This window comes from Rhinolophus ferrumequinum (assembly GCF_004115265.2).
Source record: "Rhinolophus ferrumequinum isolate MPI-CBG mRhiFer1 chromosome 15 unlocalized genomic scaffold, mRhiFer1_v1.p scaffold_54_arrow_ctg1_1, whole genome shotgun sequence".
Lineage (NCBI taxonomy): Eukaryota > Metazoa > Chordata > Mammalia > Chiroptera > Rhinolophidae > Rhinolophus > Rhinolophus ferrumequinum.
In genome coordinates, this window is record NW_022680357.1 from 18,324,547 (window position 1) to 18,342,938 (window position 18,392).

The 18,392-nt window shown below is 56.4% G+C and overlaps 2 protein-coding genes across 2 annotated transcripts in view; both read left to right on the plus strand.

The window, feature by feature from the left end:
• Positions 1-4,920, plus strand: part of LCMT1 (leucine carboxyl methyltransferase 1) — a 28,283-nt gene extending 23,363 nt beyond the window's left edge. Inside the window, exons 10-11 of the mRNA XM_033101007.1 lie at positions 2,973-3,070; positions 4,723-4,920. Of these exons, the coding sequence (XP_032956898.1) occupies positions 2,973-3,070; positions 4,723-4,766 (142 nt within the window). The 3' untranslated portion in view covers positions 4,767-4,920. The remainder of the gene's footprint in view (positions 1-2,972; positions 3,071-4,722) is intronic.
• A 1,141-nt stretch (positions 4,921-6,061) lies between these two features.
• Positions 6,062-16,564, plus strand: AQP8 (aquaporin 8). The gene is made up of 7 exons (XM_033101002.1): positions 6,062-6,068; positions 7,193-7,275; positions 11,588-11,841; positions 12,690-12,816; positions 13,632-13,846; positions 15,205-15,339; positions 16,105-16,564. Exons 1-7 carry the CDS (start codon positions 6,062-6,064, stop codon positions 16,151-16,153), a joined length of 870 nt encoding a protein of 289 aa, XP_032956893.1. The 3' UTR covers positions 16,154-16,564.
• The last annotated feature ends 1,828 nt before the right edge of the window (positions 16,565-18,392 follow it).

The following is an 18,392-nucleotide window of genomic DNA, read 5'->3' on the forward strand; positions in this document are numbered from 1 at the left end:
AGCGTGGGGGAGGGAGGAAAGCGAGGTTGCCTGGGGGCTGCTACGAGGGGAGAGTCTGCTCATGGATTTTTAAATGGACTTTTCTCTCATTATAAAGAAATACACACTCTGCATTCTAGAGCCCTTTTCAGGCCACATGGAGTCCATGAAGTGTGTGCTAGGTGTGCTTTTCAGCTGCACCCCTTCAGAGAGCTCAGGCGGGGGCGTTCTCTTTCTACGCATATGCAGAGAAAGCTGTGTTGACGTACAGATTTCTGTTTTCGGAATCAGTAGAGTCATATTACACATATTAGTCTGTAGACCACCCTCCTTTTTAAAGACCCGAACAACAGGTTGTATTTATCTTTATGTATCAAAGCATCGAGGGCTTGCACAGCCTGTTTGAGGGTGCACAGCGTTCCTGCGATACGTGGGTGTGTGGGGGTGGGTTGTGGTGCGTGTGCTCTGTTTTCATTTCCCTCTTACAGAAAACTCTGGAGGGTGCTCCCCACACACCTGTCTGCACGGTGGGGGAGTCAGCAGGTCTTTAGATAATGGTTCCGTGCTTCCGCCTTTGTGCTTCCTCTTGGCTTTGGGCGACCTGCAGGTATGAGGTGCTGGAGAGTCCGGTCTCTTGCGAGACGGTGAGAAGAACCTTCGCTCTTGCTTCTCCACAGAACTTCATCACCTTTTAGCAGTGTCACCCTTTCCAAGTCTGTACCTCAGAGCCTTGAGGGTCTGCGCTGTCTCTCTGTGATCAGGACAGTGCTTCCTGGGTCCTTTGAGAGTTTTCCATTCCCATGGGCTGGTTTTCACTTGCTGTGAGTCCAGACGACTTTCATAGCCCTGGTCTGGCCCTTGTCATGGAGAAGTCCTAGGTGCCCAGGGAGGAGCTGCAGCTGGCATCGGCCACGAGGGGGCACCTTCTGGGCGGTCGTTCGTCTCGTGTTGCCGTGGCTTTTTGGAGACACCACATGTGTCCCCAGCAGAGGCTGGCGGCTCTGGTCTGCCCACCCCAGGATGAGCGGTGCCCCCAGCTCTGTGAGTGCCGAGTGCTGTGTCCACATTTTCCAGGGTTTCTTGCCAGATGCAGAAGAAGAGGCCTCAGGCAGCCCTGTTGATTTAACAGACGCTGAATGCCTACTGTGTGCCATGTGTGATCGAAACAGGCCACGCCTAGACTTGCGTGTGGAGACCACGTTCTCATGAACGGTGTCACCATCTAGTGTCTCCTGGTAGCTGACCTTGTACTGACCACCTGTTACGGTGCTGCTTTCTTCTAGAACTTGGTTTTTGGAAATGTGTCTTGGACGTCTTCTGATTAGTTAGGAAGGAAGCAAAGCACTTTATGGCTAGAGAGTCTCACATCAGACGTGTCCCTTAGGCCTGCAGACCAGTGCAGGGATGAGTACACAGATACAGAAATGTGCACAAGCATGCACACAAACGTGCACACACACAAGCGTGCACACAAACAAGCATGCACACACAAACGTGTACACACAAGCATGCACACACAGTGTACACAAGTGTGCACACACAAACGTGTATACATACAAGCGTGCACACATAAACATGTACACACACATCTATTGGACCAGTGGTAATACCAGAATATTGGCAAACGCTGCTGTGAAGAGTGGGAACATGGATCATTTTTTATTTTCTTTTTTATGCTTTTTTGGAAATGCCTGAATTCTATCCCCATGGTGTGTGCATATTTTGAAAACAACTCTTTAAAAAAGCTATTTCATACGTTTGTGTGTGTTTGTGTGTGTGTATATATTTAAACGTTTACACTTAAAATGTGTTTTTTGAAAAAAACATTATACAAGCATATGATTAAAAAAAGCACAATTAGTATAGAGTGAAAAGAAGCCCTCATCCCACTGTCTGCCTGTACCTTCTCTCTCCAGATGACCACGTGGCCAGGTCCCCTGTTTCTCTGAATCGCTTCCTCAGTATGCGTTGGTGCACCCCGACTTTTCCGTTAGTTGGTAGTCAGCTGTGCATGTTGCTGACAAAGGCACTTGTTCTTAAATTCCCCGGTGTGTCCTGGAGGCTGTTCCGTGTCGCTGCGTACAGACAGACCTGCCCTGGTCTTTTAAACGGCTGCAAGTCTCCTCCTGTGCGCCTGTGCTTTCGTGTGGCCAGCCAGCTCTTCCTGTCTGTAGGGTTTTGGTTTTTGCTGCCCAGCAGCTGTGAGGCTGCCGCAAAGGGCTGTGAACATGGGTCTTCGTGCCTGAGGGTAAACGCTTCGCCACTGCTGAGCGACAGGTGCACACGTAAACCCAGAGAGGCCGTCCCGTTTTGTGATGGTGCTAGTGACGCTGGCGGCGCCTCTGCCCCGAGCCCTTTCTAGAGAATGTGTCAGCCTTTCCTTGTCCATCTGATGGTTGGAAAGTTACTTCGTTTTCAGTTTCTATTTCTTGCTCATAAATGAGATGGAAAACCTCTTGTTTTTCTTTTCCAGTTAACTGGTCTTGCCCATTTTTATGGAAGTATAGTTGACATGTGATATGTTTATTTCAGGTGTACAACACAGTGATTCCACGTTTACCTTACGCTGTGGTCACCACGCTAAGTGTGGGAGCCACCTGTCACTGTACACGGTTATTACGATATCATTGACCGTATTCCCTGTGGTTACTTTATATCCCTGGGACTTATTTTGTAGCTGCAAGTTTGAGCCTCTGATTTTCCTTCACCTTTTCATCCATCCCCCCACCCCCACCCATCTTTTAAATGAATTTTTGAAGTTTTTCTTATTCAAGTGCAATAGCATAGCAGGGAGATCTTCCATTTGTCACTTGTAATGCAAATAATATTTTTCTAGTTTGTGTGTTGACTTGTGGTACTTTTTCCTTTTTGTCCATAAAAATGAATCAAACTGGAAGCGTGCCATACGTGCCTGTTTGTAGCCCCTCTTCACTGAGTCTGTATCATTTGAAATTGTTTCCATTTGTATTGCTCTGTTCTAACCCTCCCCACAGAATAGAGGGCCTCGAATTCCTGGATGAAATGGAGCTTCTGGAGCAGCTCATGCAGCATTACTGCCTCTGCTGGGCCACCAAAGGAGGAAGAGAGCTAGGTATCTGCTTTCACCTTTGTTTTCACCTAAACCTGGGGACCTTTTAACCTGCAAAGACGGTGAGGCATAGCTGGGACTGGCAGCCCGGAGAGAACTAGAGGACCACACATGTGTGCCGTCAGCGTGGCCAGGATTAACTGTCACAGCCTGTGTGTTAGAGCCCATGTGCCGGAGAGCCGGTCAGGTAGGGTCCGTGTACCAGAACCAACCAACCAGCGACGCTTTACTGGTCGGCTGTGGAGTTTCCTCAGTTGGAAGGTAGGAGACCTTGAGAGTTTAAAATGACAATCTTAATAAAAGTAACCATGTTTGTCTTAACCAGCTGGTCAGCAGGTTAGTCGCTGTTAAACACACAGGCCGTTGCCTCTAACAAACCCACGCAGCTGTGTGTTGGTCTCTCCCTCCTGTCCCTTGAGACTCGGGACCAGTGTCCCAGCTGGGCACAGTAGGGCCACAGGGAGAGTGCCTGGTCCTTGTTCTTCCTCCCTGTTCCCTTGGTCTTGATCCGATTCCTCCTTCACAGCTGCCCGTGTTGGTCCTGCTCCCGCCGGGGGCCCACCCGGGCATCTCCCCAGCCCTGCGAACACCCTGTTAGGTCCAGGCTCTGGTCTTGGACGCTGTAGCTGCTCTCGCTTCCTGCAGACGCGTCGGTGGCACACAGCCTTAGACGGGCCGCTGTCCAAAGCAGGTGACAGGCGAGGGCTCTGTCCCCGGTGGAGACTCCAGGTGGACACGAGGCTGCTCCCGACCCCTCTGGGGCTTATTCCACGACTTCGTCATTCACTAAGCTGTGCACCGGAGCCCGAAAAACCCTTTTCAGTTTGCTTTTGATTTAAAATCATGTATTACTGCGTTTTATATAGTGTTATCCTCCCCACCAGCCAATTTTAAAAATAATGTAATATTTAGTAGAGACTGGAAACTTTGAAAAGGTGTGGCAAAGAAAGAAAAATCACCAGAACCTGTCTCTCAGAATCTGTCATTGCCCCCTCTGCTCCCCTTTTTTTCTAGCTCTGGTTCCGTTTTTAGCAGAGCGAATGTATGTGTTTGCGTAGCTTTGATTCGTGATCTTTTCAAGTTAACGTTGCAGCACGAGTTTCCCCCTTTCTGTGAAAACTCTCGGTGAGCATAACCCTTAGTGGCTTTATGAATTTGTGCCACGAGGCTCTGTCTGCGCTCACTTAGCTTTCCCAGCCTTTGGAAATGTGGGTTGTCCCTGTGCCTACTGAGCAGATGTTAGTTTCTGCAGAGCGACAGTGTGTCAGGCATTGTCCTGCGTGGGGCTCTTTGGCCCCCACTTCTGTCGGCTGCTGTGCCGTCAGCCCTGGACGCCTGCGCTGAAGGGCCGGGTCTCCCCCACCTGCTGTGTCGTGCTCCTGGAGGGCGCGCCTGGCATTCCCTGCAGAGCTCACACCTCTGCAGCACCCCGTGGTCAGTCTCGCCTGACACGGGCTTCCTTGTGAAGCCTCGTCTTACGGAGCAGGACACCAGAGCTGCCATGATCGGATGTGGCCTGTGCCCAAGGTGGCCCCTGGGCTGGGGACCCGGGGGTCTGGGGGGCCCGGCGGGTGGCATCTGCACCTGTCTGCTTGCTCTGCTCGACGTCGGGAGTCTCTTTACAGCATCTGCGTGTTGTTTCCTCCCTCCCTCAGGTTTGAAGGAGATCACGTACTCATCTGTTCAAGGCTCGGGCTGAGTGGACGCTGAAGGCCCTGGTCTTCCTGGACTTTACCGAGCGCCAGCCAGGCCTCGTCTGCCGGCCCATCCCACCCCAGACCCGTCACTAGGGCGGTCACAGCACTTCCCACTCTGTTGATTTGTCCTCTAAATAAACCTCCGTTTCCATCGCCTGTGTGCCGGTCCTTTGCTCCCTGGGTGGCTGTGCTTCTCCTGAGCCTGAGTGAAGCCAGAGGTCCTGACCTGTGAGTCAGACGCAGCTCGTGCCCTCGGTCCTTTATGGGACTCACTCCGTGTGCTCTGGTGTGTGGCACGTGATGTCATACCTTGTACCTTGACCCGGAGCCACCGCTGCTGAGCTCTGCTCCTGTTTCTGCCCTCACCAGACCAACCTGTGAAGTGCTCCCCTCGGTCATTGTGGCAGGCTGCGTGACGGCCCTGAGAGTGTCCCTGACCCCCCGAACCTGTGGATATGTCACCTTATGTGGCGAAAGGGGCTGTGCAGGTGGGATGAAAGCTCTTGAGATGGGAGATTATTCCCATACTGGGTGGTGGGCCCAGTAGAACCGTGGGGTCCTTAGAAGGGGAGGCGGGGAGCCCAGTGGCAGGAAGAGGGGTGCGGTGAGGCAGGGCTGTGGTCTTCCAGGGACACGGAAGCCTGCGGCCGAGCCCTCCAAGGCAGTCGCCTCACATCCAGACGACTGCCCCACGCCCTCCTTAACAGCCGTTGCTGCCTCTGTGGTCGTTGTCTAAATTTGTCGTCATCTTTATTCATCCCACAGGTATTTATCAGGCACCTTCTGTGTATCATGACAGGTTGTCTCCGTGATACCGGCCAGAGAATTCCAGACTGACTTCACAGGTTACGTTACTGGAGAAGGTTGACAGCGTCCTTAGGTTGGGTATTCAGTCTAGGTTTGCTGTCTTGGGCTTCGGCACACGTGGCTCCGCTTGGGGCCTGTGCTTTGTTTGTGCTTCACAGCTGTCAGCTGGAAGATGAGCAGAAGAGGTCTGAAGCCTGAGGGAGGGCGGTGGCTTCCAGAGGGCAGAGGGGACAGAGTTTAGAGACAAGGCCATGGGCCCGTTCAGGGAGTGAGAGGCGGCTGGTCCTGGGGGGACATCCAGGTGCCGTCAATTACTCTAAGAGGACCATTCCAGGACACCATGTGCAGGAAACGGAGTCACAGCAGGCAGCTGCTGCCGTGGTGCTGGTGGTGCCGGTGGTGCCGGTGGTGCCGTGGGGTGGGTGGCAAAGGGCCGTAACATCTTCTAAAGTCTCCCCACTCGCCGGGAGCCATGTGATCTGCTTGGCCGATGGGAGGTAAGAGGCAAACCATGAGCGGCAGCGTGGCAGGTGCTCGTGCCCTGGGCCCCCTTCTCTGGCTGCTCTTGGGAACCATGTGATCACGATGTGGCCGAGCCCGGGCGTCCCTGCTGGGCCAGAAGACCACGTGGGGCAGGCATTCCACTTTGTACCTTTAAAAGGGTGACAGGGTGGATTTAACTTACAACCATGATATTTATAATATGCCAGAAATTACGTTCTTGCAACTAACACACACACACACACACACACACAAATATCTTTAAAAAATTTACGCAAAAGTTCTCATGCCCTAGACGCTATTGCTTGCTTTTTTCACATAATGAAATATTTATAGTTCCATTTAATAAAAAATTTAGTGGTCTTCCCATATGAGTACATATAGGTTTACCTCATGTTTATCACCTGCGTGGCATTCCTTGGTTTAGATGTAGCAGAATGTAGCTGTTGGTGGGTATTTCTATAATTTCTGTTTTTTTCTTTTCTGTGCAGTGCTGCCACAGGTACTTTGAACACCCATTATGGGAAGTGTTTGTGCATTTATTTGAAGGGTAGATTTTTAGCAGTGGGGTTGCTGGATGAGAGGGACGGTGAATCTTATATTTTGAAAAATGCTCCCCAAGTTTTTTCCCCATAAGTCTGTACTTTTCACCAGTGGGGTTTGAAAGCATCGGTTTTTCATGTCTGTCATCCCAGAAAAACATAAAATGCTGAATGGGTACAAAACAGAATACTTAGTTTGCTTTGCAGTCCTCTGAGCCAGGTTAAGCCACAGTGAGTGACACTGAGCTCTTCTCAGATGTTCATTAGCCATTTCGTCACCAACATGCTGCCTGATTAAAAACTGGGGTGTCTTTTTGTCACTATGTGTGAGCACTTTGTCAGTCAAGAGATTAATGCGCCGTGTGTGTCTGATGTAAGGTGACTATTCTCCTAGTTTACTCTTTGTCTTTTGGCTTTGTGTGTATGTGAGTTCTTCTCTATAGGTGTTCTGTGTTTTTAATGCAATCGTATTTACGTTTCTAATATCGAGCCTTTTATTTTGCGATAACGGCAGATAGACCTGCAGTTGTGAGGAAAGGTCCAGAGGGTCCCTTGTGTCCGCTGCCAAGTTCCCGCAGTGGACACGTCGCACGAGCGGTGGTACACTCTGCAGTCAAGATCAGAACCGTTCCAAGCCTTTAAGAATTCCTTGAGAAACAAGGTATGCCTTCTCTTTAACTGGAAGCTTTTTTTTTTCACCTCGTAACAGTTTGTACATGAAAGATAAAATTCGTGTTCTTCAGGGTGACAGGACTGTGAATTTCCCAGCAGCCGAAGGGTGGAGTTCTTCCGGGTTGAGAAAGGTAGCTGTGCGTGAGCACTCCCTCCGTATGTGGCTGTCACCGTGATTACGGAAATAAACTAGTGTGCAGAGTGGGCTGCCAAGCCTAAAGAGTTACAAAAGGTTGTAAGATGACATTCCACCTAGTCTGAACTAAAAAAGGCGCCGGCTTTAGACGTAGTCTTGGTGGAATTCCAGCCCCTGTTCCCAGGTGTGTGGTCCCGGCCTCAGCTTCCGCTCTGCACAGTGGGCGTAATAATGAAAGCACGTGCCTCACAGCGTTGCGGGAGGACTCAGTGACGTAGTGAAGCCAGAACGCACTGTGCTGGGGCCTAGCCACTGGCAGCCGGGTGCCCTCGGCACTGGGGCCTTGATTTGACCCCTCCCCGTCTCACCCTGGCTCCAGCTTCCGACAGCCCTGCACGCTTATCCGAACGGGGGCCTTTGGCTTTGCTGCTGTCCACCCCCCCCGTTCCTCCTGGGGTCCTGCCCCCACTTATGTCACTTGACTTCCATTCTCACCCCAGCCCCGAGAGTTCTGCCACCTGTGGTGACCAGAGGTCACCTTGTCCAGCCAGAGGTCACCTTGTCCTCTGAGCCCTCTGCATGGCCCTGCCACCTTGCCCTTCCCTCTGAGAGCCACGACCTGAATAGATAATGACTGAATGCAAACGACCACTGTAATGCTGGAACCTCTGGCCTGTGACAAAGGGACAGAAGCTGTCTGTTGGCCCAGGTGAGGGCATCCTGGTGTCAGCCATAAACTGCAGGGCAGTTTATCTGAAGGTGGCTTTTGCCCTCACATCCTTCCCTCTGTAAAAGTTATTTACGTGCCTGACACATCTCCTGATCGGACTGTAAAGTTCTGAGAGATTCTCTCTCAATCATCTCTCTCGGATACACAGGTGTGTCCCCAGGTGACTCAGGGCGCCCTGACCCCACCCACCCTGAAACACTAAGAACCCATTTGCCCTGGTTTCAGAATCCTGAAATCTGAAAAAAAAATGGTGCTGGAGTGTCGTAAATGGGGTGCCCCCTGCCCCTCAAGAGACAACCCAGCTCTAAACGGCTTAAGAAAGAAAACGACCTGAAAAGACCAGGGTGGTCCAGCCTGGCGGGGGTCAGGTGTCAGCACCCTTATTCTCCTCTGTGGCTCTGTTCTCTGTGGGCTCATCCCTCGTGGTGGCAGAGGTGGCGGCTGGCAGCTGCCGGACTATATCCCCCCCCCCCCCCCAGCAATGCCAGCGAAAGGGCATTTCTCTTTCCCCAAAATCTCCAGAAAAATTCCCCAAATTGCCTGTGAGTGGCCTGACTGGGATCCTACACCCGTCCCTGAATGGGTCACGGTGGCCTGGGATGTGCGGTGTCTGGTCGGCTGGATCTCGGTCGATGCCCAGTCCTTACGGGGTGGGGGCTGAGTGCTGAGGGCAGGGGTGTCAGCAGGACCTAGATTGTGTGCCCAGAGTGGAGGAGCTGTGGTCTCCACAAGGAAAGTCAAGGTGCCGTAACCCAGGGAAGGAGGGATTAGACCTGCGCAGACGCTAGTGCTGGACGTTTATTACAGGTACAGAGCAGGGGGGCGGGGGTAAGGAGGGGAGCCAACCACTGACAGAGAAAAGGGACTTTGGTAATTTTAACAGAAAAAGTGACTGTAGCAATCAAGGGAGATTTACTACACTCATGTTCATAGTAGCATTTTTCACAATGGCCAAAAGGTGGGAGCAACCCAGGTGTCCCTCGATGGATGAAGGATAAATAAAGTGTGGTCTACACACACGATGGAATATTATTCAGCCTTTAAAAGGAAGGAAATGTGCCCCACGCTACAGCGTGGATGGTCCTTAAGGATGTTATGCTGAGTGAAATAAGCCGGTCACACGAGGACATGTCCTAGAGACTGCCGTCACGTGTGCGTGTCATCGAAAGGGATGTGGGGCTTTTTTAGACCCAAACTGTGAAGCACCTTGAGGTTTTGAGCATCACTGTGTTTCCCTTGGCAATTTAAACTACCCCACGGTCCCCCTGGGTTCACTGTGGGGCCCTGGTAACAGTTGATTTAAACCTGGGACACGCAGATTTATTTAACAAGAAGTCTGGAGCAGGTGGTCTTGGGGCTCGTCTGGGCCTGGTGACGCCATCAGCCATGCACCCCTCTGGCGAGTTGTACCTCGTGGTCTCAAGATAGCTGCCATGGCGCCAGCATCCCGTTCTTGCATGGCAGTGCCGCCGTCATTTGGAGAAAGGGAAGGGCGGTGTGCCGGGTACAGTGTGACCTGCTCTTACTCTCCGACCGGACCTGGTGGTGGATGGGACAGGTGCCTACAGAGGCAGAGACGTCTTGTTGCCATTCAAACGGGCACAAAAATTAGAGGCTTTGGTCATGTGTGCGAGCCCTGGGATTGAAAGACTGGGAAGTGCCAGTCAAGCAGTGTCTTAGGAAGACCCTTGGTCGGTGGCCCCCTGGTCATTCTGGCGCCGCTGGCAGACCTGTCATTTCATTGTGCAGGGAGATGTCAGCCGTGCGAAAATTCTCGTGCTGTGAAATACGTTGTTTTGCCTGAGTGACATCCAGCTTTTCCCTGGAGAGTACTGGTCCTAGAGCCAGTGAGTCCAGCCCTGGCTCTGGCCAGGGAGGGCCCCTGATCTGAGGCTTGACCGAAGAGAAGCTGCCCAAGAGGGCAGGAGAGGCCAAGGGAAAGGAGGGGGTGGCTTGGGCAGGCGGGGTGAGGGCCGTGGCTCCTCTGACAAGTGGCTGAGGGTCACGTGGCCGCAGACGAGTTGGGGCACGCCTGGCGAAGGGAGCCCGGCTTTGCCCTGAAAGCCGTAGAACGCACTGGAAGGTGGCATGTCTGGGAAGGACGTGATTTGAGCAACAGCCTAGGGACACCTGGGAGTAGAAATGGCTCCGTGCTCCCCAAGTGCCTTTCCTTCCTATGTGGTCTTCTATGTGTGCCGGCTGTGGTCAGGCAGCCATGTGACTGAATTCTAGCCAATCAGACGGGATGAGAGGGACACTGGCCATGTCGGAGCCCAGCCCACAGAACCCCTGCGAGCCCCACACCGTCCCTGCCCCATGTGCTGCCTGCTGGGGAAGGTCTGACGACCTAACGGGGGTCTCCCAGATGGAAGCAGCCTGGGTCCCCCGTCACCCCGTGGCCGAGAGCCTCCTGGGGACCCGATGGGGACCCGCATGTGAACACACAGCCCTTTCTTAGCCACGGAGATGTCGGGGTTACTGTCACACGCGTGGGCCGGCTGACTAGTGCCCACCCCGAGAACAGCTGCTACTTGTTGGGCATCGTGCTAAGGGCACCGTCTCGTTTACTCCACACAGGCCTGTGGGGAGGGGTGGGGAAGGGGCCACCATCAGCCCGTAGAGAAGTGGAAACAGGCAGAGGGCAGACAGCAGGCAAACGTGAGGTCTGATCCCCACATGCCCTCCTGGCTCCCAGGAGGCGCTGCACGGAGCCTGCTGGCGTCTGCTGCCTGTGTCTGTCAGTGGATGGCCATCCGTCCGCCCACCCAGCCCTGGCCCAGCGATGGGGCGAGTGAGGGGGCGTTTGGGCCTCACGTCCAGGGAGACGTCTGTGGATTCAGTGGGGGAACCTTTGAAGAGAAGTTTGCTGTCACTTCCCACGAGTGGCCCTAAGTCAGAGGGGCCCTCCACTTACACATGCGGCCCCTTTGGACCCTGATGGGGACTGTGGGGCGCTGGGGGCTGGGCCCTCCCTCGCCTGTTGGGGTGGCCCGGGGCGCAGCATGGATGACCCGCTAGGCCAGCGCCTTTTCCCCTGGTTGGCAGGAGGCTCAGTGGTCCTTGACCACCCCTGGCCTGCCCTGCCCAGGTAGGACTGGAAACGATGACTGTTTCCTCTTCTGGGCCCCAGAGCCACCTTCCACCCAGGCTTTATTGCTTTGCTGGCGCCTTTAAAAGGGCAGAGCCTGTAGCGGGACCAGCAGCTGGCCCAAGATAAGAGCGTCCGGGACAGCAGGTGTGGGTTCCCAGCCGCGCAGGCAGGCTGGTCCCGTGTGGCCTCAGCGCTGATGTCCGGAGACGTGAGCCACTGCTGACCTCTCCCTCGTGGCCGGGCCTGCCCAGGGCGTCTTGGGAATTCCCTCCTGGTTGGGGGGTGGAGGGCTTCCTCTCACGCTCCCCTTGCTCCCCGTCCACTCTCCCTGTCCTGTTCTGCAGGCGGCTGTGTCTATGTGTGACCTTGAATTTGGCTGTGGCAAGGACGAGGGACCGAGCATGGGGACCAGGTGCCGTGGGTTCTGGTATGAGCGGCTGGTGCAGCCCTGCCTGGTGGAAATGCTGGGCTCTGCCCTCTTCATCTTCATCGGCTGCCTGTCGGTCATCGAGAACGGGCCGGAAACCGGGCTGCTGCAGCCGGCGCTGGCCCACGGGCTGGCCCTGGGCCTCGTGATTGCCACGCTGGGGAATGTCAGGTGAGACCCGTCCGGGCACTGACCTGTCGGCCACTGAGTGGGGAGCAGGCTGCACACGCAGGTTCTGGGGGCGCCGTGGGTCGGGGTGTGGGCTGGGGGCGGGCTGCCTGGGCTCCCATCCTGGCTCTGCAGCCCACATGCTCTGTGTCTCCCAACCCCGGGGCCCCACCTGGGACATGGGAACACAGAGTGCACGTCAGTTACCTTTCCGCACGCCCACACGTGCACCGAGTGCTGATGCGAGCTGGGCACGATTGCGGCGCGTCCCACACGGGATCACGCAGCCCCACAGCCACCCCCGGCCGGGAGCTCGTCATCCCCGCTCCCCAGCCGTGACATACACCGGTGGATGTGAACTCACTGTGGTCCCTTACAGCACGTGCAAGTCCCGAATCGTTGTGTTGTGTGTCGGAAACTAATGCCACGTATTTCAGTCAGGTCCTGATGGTGACAAAGGAAAACACAGGGGTTTTACTGGTCGGGCGGTTAGACTGTCAGGGCCTGCTTACCAGGCCTTACCAGGCCACCAGTGTGGAGCCTGGGGGCTCGCTGGACCAGCGCGTGTCTGACGGGCTGGGAGGGGCTCTGAGGGGTCTGCATGGAGGTGGGGATGGTCGTGGCAGCGTTCTTCCTCTGGGGCATCCGGGGGTCTGACGTGGGTGGGACTGGGCTGCGCCCCCCGTGCCCCTCGCCTGGGGGGTGGGTACGACGTGGTGCCTGTTTCCTGCTTGGACTGGCCCTGGACTGATTCTGGCGCTGCCCGGCCCTCCTGGAGGGCGGCTGGGACGCCTGCCCTGGGGCACGGCCTGAACCGGCGCCTCCCGCTTCCGTCTGCTCTGCGGTGACAGCGGTGGACACTTTAATCCTGCCGTGTCCCTGGCGGCCGTGCTGGTCGGAGGCCTCCACCTGACGCTGCTGCTTCCGTACTGGATCTCCCAGCTCTGCGGGGGGCTCGTCGGGGCTGCCCTGGCCAAGGTTGGTGGCTGACGCCCGAGGAGCCGGGCGGTGGCTTCGGCTCTCATGGGGCTTCTGGGGGAGGGGCCGGGATAGGAACTGTCCAGTCTTCTCCCGTTTTCTCCAGTGGGGTCGGGTGGGCCCTTCTCTGCCGGGGAGGGGAACGTGCAAAGGGCCTGTGGTTGGTCCAAACCCGCCTCATTCTGTCTATGTCTGGACAAGGCCCTTCCCTGGACAGACCAGGAGGCAGAATTCAGGACTAGAGGTTTTTCTTCCTGAGTCCATTTCCGGCTTTGGACTGGATGTGCTAGTTCGAGTGTTGTTTCACTGGTTCATTCATTCATTCATTCATTCATGCCATAAACATTTCCCTAAAGACTGACTGGGTGCAGGGTAAGGTTATCCTTCCCGAGAAACTCCTGACCTGGCTCCTCTGTGTTCCGCGGTGACCCCTGCCTGAGGCTGACGTGCTGTGACGCTGGTGGAGCTTCAGGGCTCCCTGCCCCTTTCACGCGACCTCAGAGGGGCTGTGGCGCAGTCACGGGGTCACATATGTTTACAGAGCCGGTAAAAATAAGGCAGTCTTGTATTCTGTTTCTGAAAGAGGGCCACTGACTTTCATCCACTCTGGGCCCCTAACACCTGCGCCCCCGCTGGGTTCTCCCATTTCACAAGTGAGCAAAATGAGGCCCCGGGCAGTCCAGTAGCTCACACGGAGCAAACAGTAAAAACTGGCAGAGCTGGGACGTGGCCTGAGGCACCTGACGGACGGCACACGGGGGGAACCGCCTGTTGAGGCCCTGCCCTTCAGCTCTGGCCACCCCCCTTCTCTTTAGGCCGTGAGTCCGGAGGAGAGGTTCTGGAATACGTCAGGGGCAGCTTTTGTGACGGTGCAGGAGCCGGGGCAGGTGGCTGGGGCAGTGGTGGCAGAGCTCGTCCTGACCACGCTGCTGGTGCTGGCCGTCTGCATGGGCGCCATCAACGAGAAGACGCGGGGCCCTCTGGCCCCATTCTCCATCGGCCTGTCTGTCACCGTGGACATCCTGGCAGGGTGAGTGTCACACGCTCGGTGGTGGGTCTGGGCACCCGGCCCTGGGCCGAGCTCGGTCCTGAAGCAGGTCAGACCAGCAGGGCTCCCCTGAGGGGCACGGACTCAGCTGCCAATAGGGGCCAGGACGGTGATGCCAGGGGCACGTGGGCTGGCCCTCGGCAGACAGCGAGGAGTGTGGGGACTGTGGTTTGGACGGAGGCGCCGCTGGTCACCCCTGGGAAGTGACTGCTGGGTGGGCGCTGGGCCTGGGGGGAGCCGCCTCTGAGTTCCTCCCAGGGAGTCAGGACACTGGGTTTTTATGTGAAGTCACCCCGTTTTCGTGGTATCAAGAAAACCTTTCTCCAGGCTGTGCTCGGCCAGTGGGCGGCCAGCGTTTGGCCTTGGACTTACAGAGCTCGCCTCTGCGCAGGCTTGGGAGGGGTTTCGGGAGGTGAGGCTGGGTCAGGGTTATCGCTCCCATTTCACGTATGAGGACACTGAGGCTCAAAGGACACGTGACGTCCTGAAGGTCACTGGGCAGCTGCCAATTAAGTGAAAGTCTGGGACAAAAGCCCACCCGTCTTGCTGAGGACGGGGAGGGAGCCCCTCCCAGGTGTCCGGCTCCTTCCGGGCTCTCCGTCCAGCCCGGTCATCTGGCAGGTGCTGGTGAAAGCAGGTGGAAAGTGTGGCAGTGCTTTGCTGCCCCCTCGTGGCTGTTGCTCACGTGCCAGCCTGTGGGCTCATCCGTGGCCACTGGTCCTGGGCAGGCGCCGTGAGGCGAGGGGTGTGGGACCCCAGCGTGCGTGAACGGGGCGGGGGTGCAGGCAGCGGCCTGGACAGGTGCACCTGGGCCCAGGCCCCTGTGGGGGGTGCCGGGTCAACCAAACACGGCACGAGTCACACCGACGACCTGGGCTGCCCGTGCGTTTCCTCTTGACCCCTGACCACAACCCTGAGACAGAGGTCACACAGAGGCCACACACCAGAAGGAGCTGGGCTGGGTTTTGACTTGAGGTGCGCTTGATTCCCAAGGTCACGTGACTGACAACTGCTTCCCTCGCGTTCTCACCTTTGGGTCACCCTGGGTCCGTGTCCTCTTCCTGCCGTCCCCGAACAGGCAGCCCTTTCTGCAGTTTCTTCCAGAAGGGGCTGTGGGAGTGTGACTCTGCCCGGGATGTGTGTGTGTGTGTGTGTGCGTGTGTGTGTGTGTGTGCGCCTTTCACGTCCACTGCTAACAGCCGCTTTCCCTGCGTCTTCTCTGGAGCCCCCAGCCCCATGACACGCTAGCTTGGGGGGCTCTGGGTGGTGACGGGAAATGCACTTGAGGGGAGCTGGGGCCTGGCTGGGGCCGGGTGACGTGTGTGGCTGGCGTCTTGCAGGGGAGCTGTGTCTGGAGCCTGCATGAACCCCGCCCGGGCCTTCGGACCCGCTGTGATGGCCGGCCACTGGACCTTCCACTGGATCTACTGGCTCGGCCCGCTGCTGGCCAGCCTGCTCGTGGGCGCGCTTGTCAGGTACGGGTGACGGGCCACTGGTACGTCTGGTGACACCTGGTGAGAGTTCCCAGAGAGTCCGGCTAGAGAAGAGGGAGCTTCTGCAGCGGCAAGGATTAGGGCTCTGGGAACGCAGTCACGTCCTAGAGGGGACGCCCTGGCCCACGTCACTGAGACACGTGCAGGCAGCAGTGGCTTCCGGCAGGTGCTCACGCAGTGTCTGAGGACCCGGCGTCTCGCAACCTCTGTCCTCGGTAGCGCCCAGTATGGGGAGTAGTTCCCTGTGGAGTGTATACAACTTCAGGGGCCCCACCCACCCAGGAAACCATGTAAACACTGCCCCCAGGAGCGTGTGTCAGGGACGTAGACTGTCATGGGAAACAGTGCCCCCGGAGCTGTGCAGTGGGTGACAGGTTGGCGTTAGCAGGAGGGTGACGTCTGCCTGACGGCCTGTCCTGTGAGCCCCCAGCGTCCTGTTCTCTCTGCTCCAGGCCGTGCAGGGGTCGGGTGTGGACCCAGCACACGGCCCACACCTGCCTCGCTGCCGCGGGGGGGACAGGGCACGGTGTCCTCAGTGCCTCTCACCGACCGTGGCCTGTGGCTCCGCGTCACTGGTTGTCCTGCCTGCTGCCTTCAGAACAGCACCCACTTAAGGAAAAGCGTCTCTCCTTCTCCCGGGGCGGGGGGGAGTCTGGAGATTCAGGCTGGAAACTTCTGGAGGTGTGGGTGCAGGGCTGGGTCTCTGCCCCAGGGGCCCCGAGGCCTCACTGGGCTGCCTTTCTGCAGGTTCTTCATTGGCGATGGGAAGACCCGCCTAATCCTAAAGGGACGGTGAAGCCGAGGGCGGACTTGTGTTGCCCGGCGCCCTCAGCGGGCAGGGCAGCTGCGTTTCCCGCGGGGCACAGGCCCAGAGCAGCGGCCCCCCTGCTGCCCTGACTTCCCTGGGCCTGGCTGCGCAGACGGACAGACACTGCTGAGTCCCGAGGGTGCTGTGGGTTGTGGGAATCCTCCTTGCTCATCAGAGCCCCAGCCCGGGGGACGTGTGGCCAGCACTGCCCAGAGGGAGGTAGCAGCACGTGAGACACGTGTTTGCTGAGAGCGAAGGTCCCCGGCGGGAGGGCCGTCGGGAGAGGTGGCTGAGCGGCCACCAGCCTTCCCTCTCCCTCTGATTGCTGTCACCGGGGGGCCGTCTGTGGTCAGCCATCGCCTTGCTTCTGCAGCTGCCAATCGAGCTTTGCAATAAATAGCCCAGTCCTTCCTGCTGCGTGCCCACTGGCTTGCCTTCCGTCTCAGAAACGGGCACTGCTGGGGGGGAAGCCGAAGGTGAGCAGGGCCTCGGCGTCCAGGGTCTGGTTAGGGCTTGAGTCGGCTCTGAGCCCAGTGCCAACACGGTCCCAGGGCACAGGTCACAAGCGTTGCCTGCCTCCCCTCAGCCAGACCCGCTGCAGCTCTGCCTGGACCTCATTCTATAATCCGGTTTGGACACTGGTCACAATCACTTCCCGATCTCAGTCCTCAGGGCCCAGGGTCTGGTTTAGTGGCCAGGACTTCCCAGGACCCGGATCGGCCACTCACTGCACTCCAGCTGGGGACAGGGAGGGGGTGCGGTGGGCCAGAGCTGCCAGGCTTTCCCGAGGAAATAGTGGGGTGAAATACAGGTCTGGGGGGACAGTGGCATTTTGATGGAAGACGTGAGTATAATGATAAGAAAGGATAAAAGAGGATAAAAAGACCTGAACTTCACACCTCACAAGTAGAGGGCGTGTCTTCTCTCTGAGAACCTCTGGGTCATTTCTGGAAGATGGCTGTTAGTGCACCGTGAAGAAATACCAGGGGAAAATTATCCTCGATGACAAACAGAAAACTCACCCACGGTGGTGAGATGAGCAAAATACTTGCCTGAGTAGAAATGAAGAGAATGTTCCCTCGAGAAAATCACCAAGTTCTCATTGAGAAAATGGACACTATGTGCCCAAAACAAAAACACGAGTGACAACCACAAACCTGCTAAAGGAAACGGAAGGAAATAATATGATAAAGTCAGAAACAAACAAATTAGCACACTCACAAAGAGTGAAAAACATTGAATGTTCCTATTTCTTTTGGTGAAATAATGAAATAGACCTTTGGTAAATCTAGTAAATAACCTGGGTACATGTACACACATGCACGCACGCGTGCAGCTAACACTTAGTTTATTGTGGGGCCCCACTGGGCAGAATCGTTTACGTGTGTTCTCTCATTTATTCCCCACGACAGTGGGTTGGATAGTGTGCCCCCAAATTCATGTCGCCGTGGAACCTAAGAATGTGATCTTGGCGGAGATAAGCTCTCTATGGATGTAAGGTGAGGTGACACTGGATTAGGGCGGGCCCTGAATCCGAGGGGAGTGTCCTTACAAGGGACAGGAGAGGACGCAGAGAGACACAGGTGGCATGAGGGGGAAGGACGCAGGCAGAGACAGGCGGCCACACGCCAGGACCGGGAGGCCTCAGGAGCTACAGAGGCAGGAAGGATGGTCCCCTCCAGCCTTTGGAAGGAGCCTGGCCCTGCTGGCACCTTCATCTGAGACTTCCGGCCTCTGGGACCACGAGAGGTACGTTTGTGCTGTTTGTTTTACCAGGTGTGTGCTGGTTTGTTATAGCCGCCCCAGGAGACTAACACAAGCAGGTACTCTTCTCGTCTCACTTTCCAGAGGAGCAAACGGAGGTTCCAGGACATGACGTTATGCCGTCTCATGAGTTAGGATTTAAGGCCGGGTCCCTCTGGCTGCAGGGTCTGTGGTCTCTGTCGTCACGCTCGCTGGTTCTGACTGAGGGACAGTGTGTGTCTTCCTGTTAGTGCCGCGTTAGGAGAGGGACACGGGAGGACGTGCGTCACCACTCTTCTCACCCCTGAGCTGCAGTGGATCGGACGTCCTGGTCTTCGTGTCCATTCCTAGGCCATGAGCTCCTGAGAGGAAGGTCAGTGCTGGTTCGTCTCTGTCGCTCCACGTCTGGCTCAGTGCCTGCTGCCCAGAACGGACTAAGTCCTCACTGACTGAAGGAATGGCGTAGGCCGGCCCGAGTGACTCC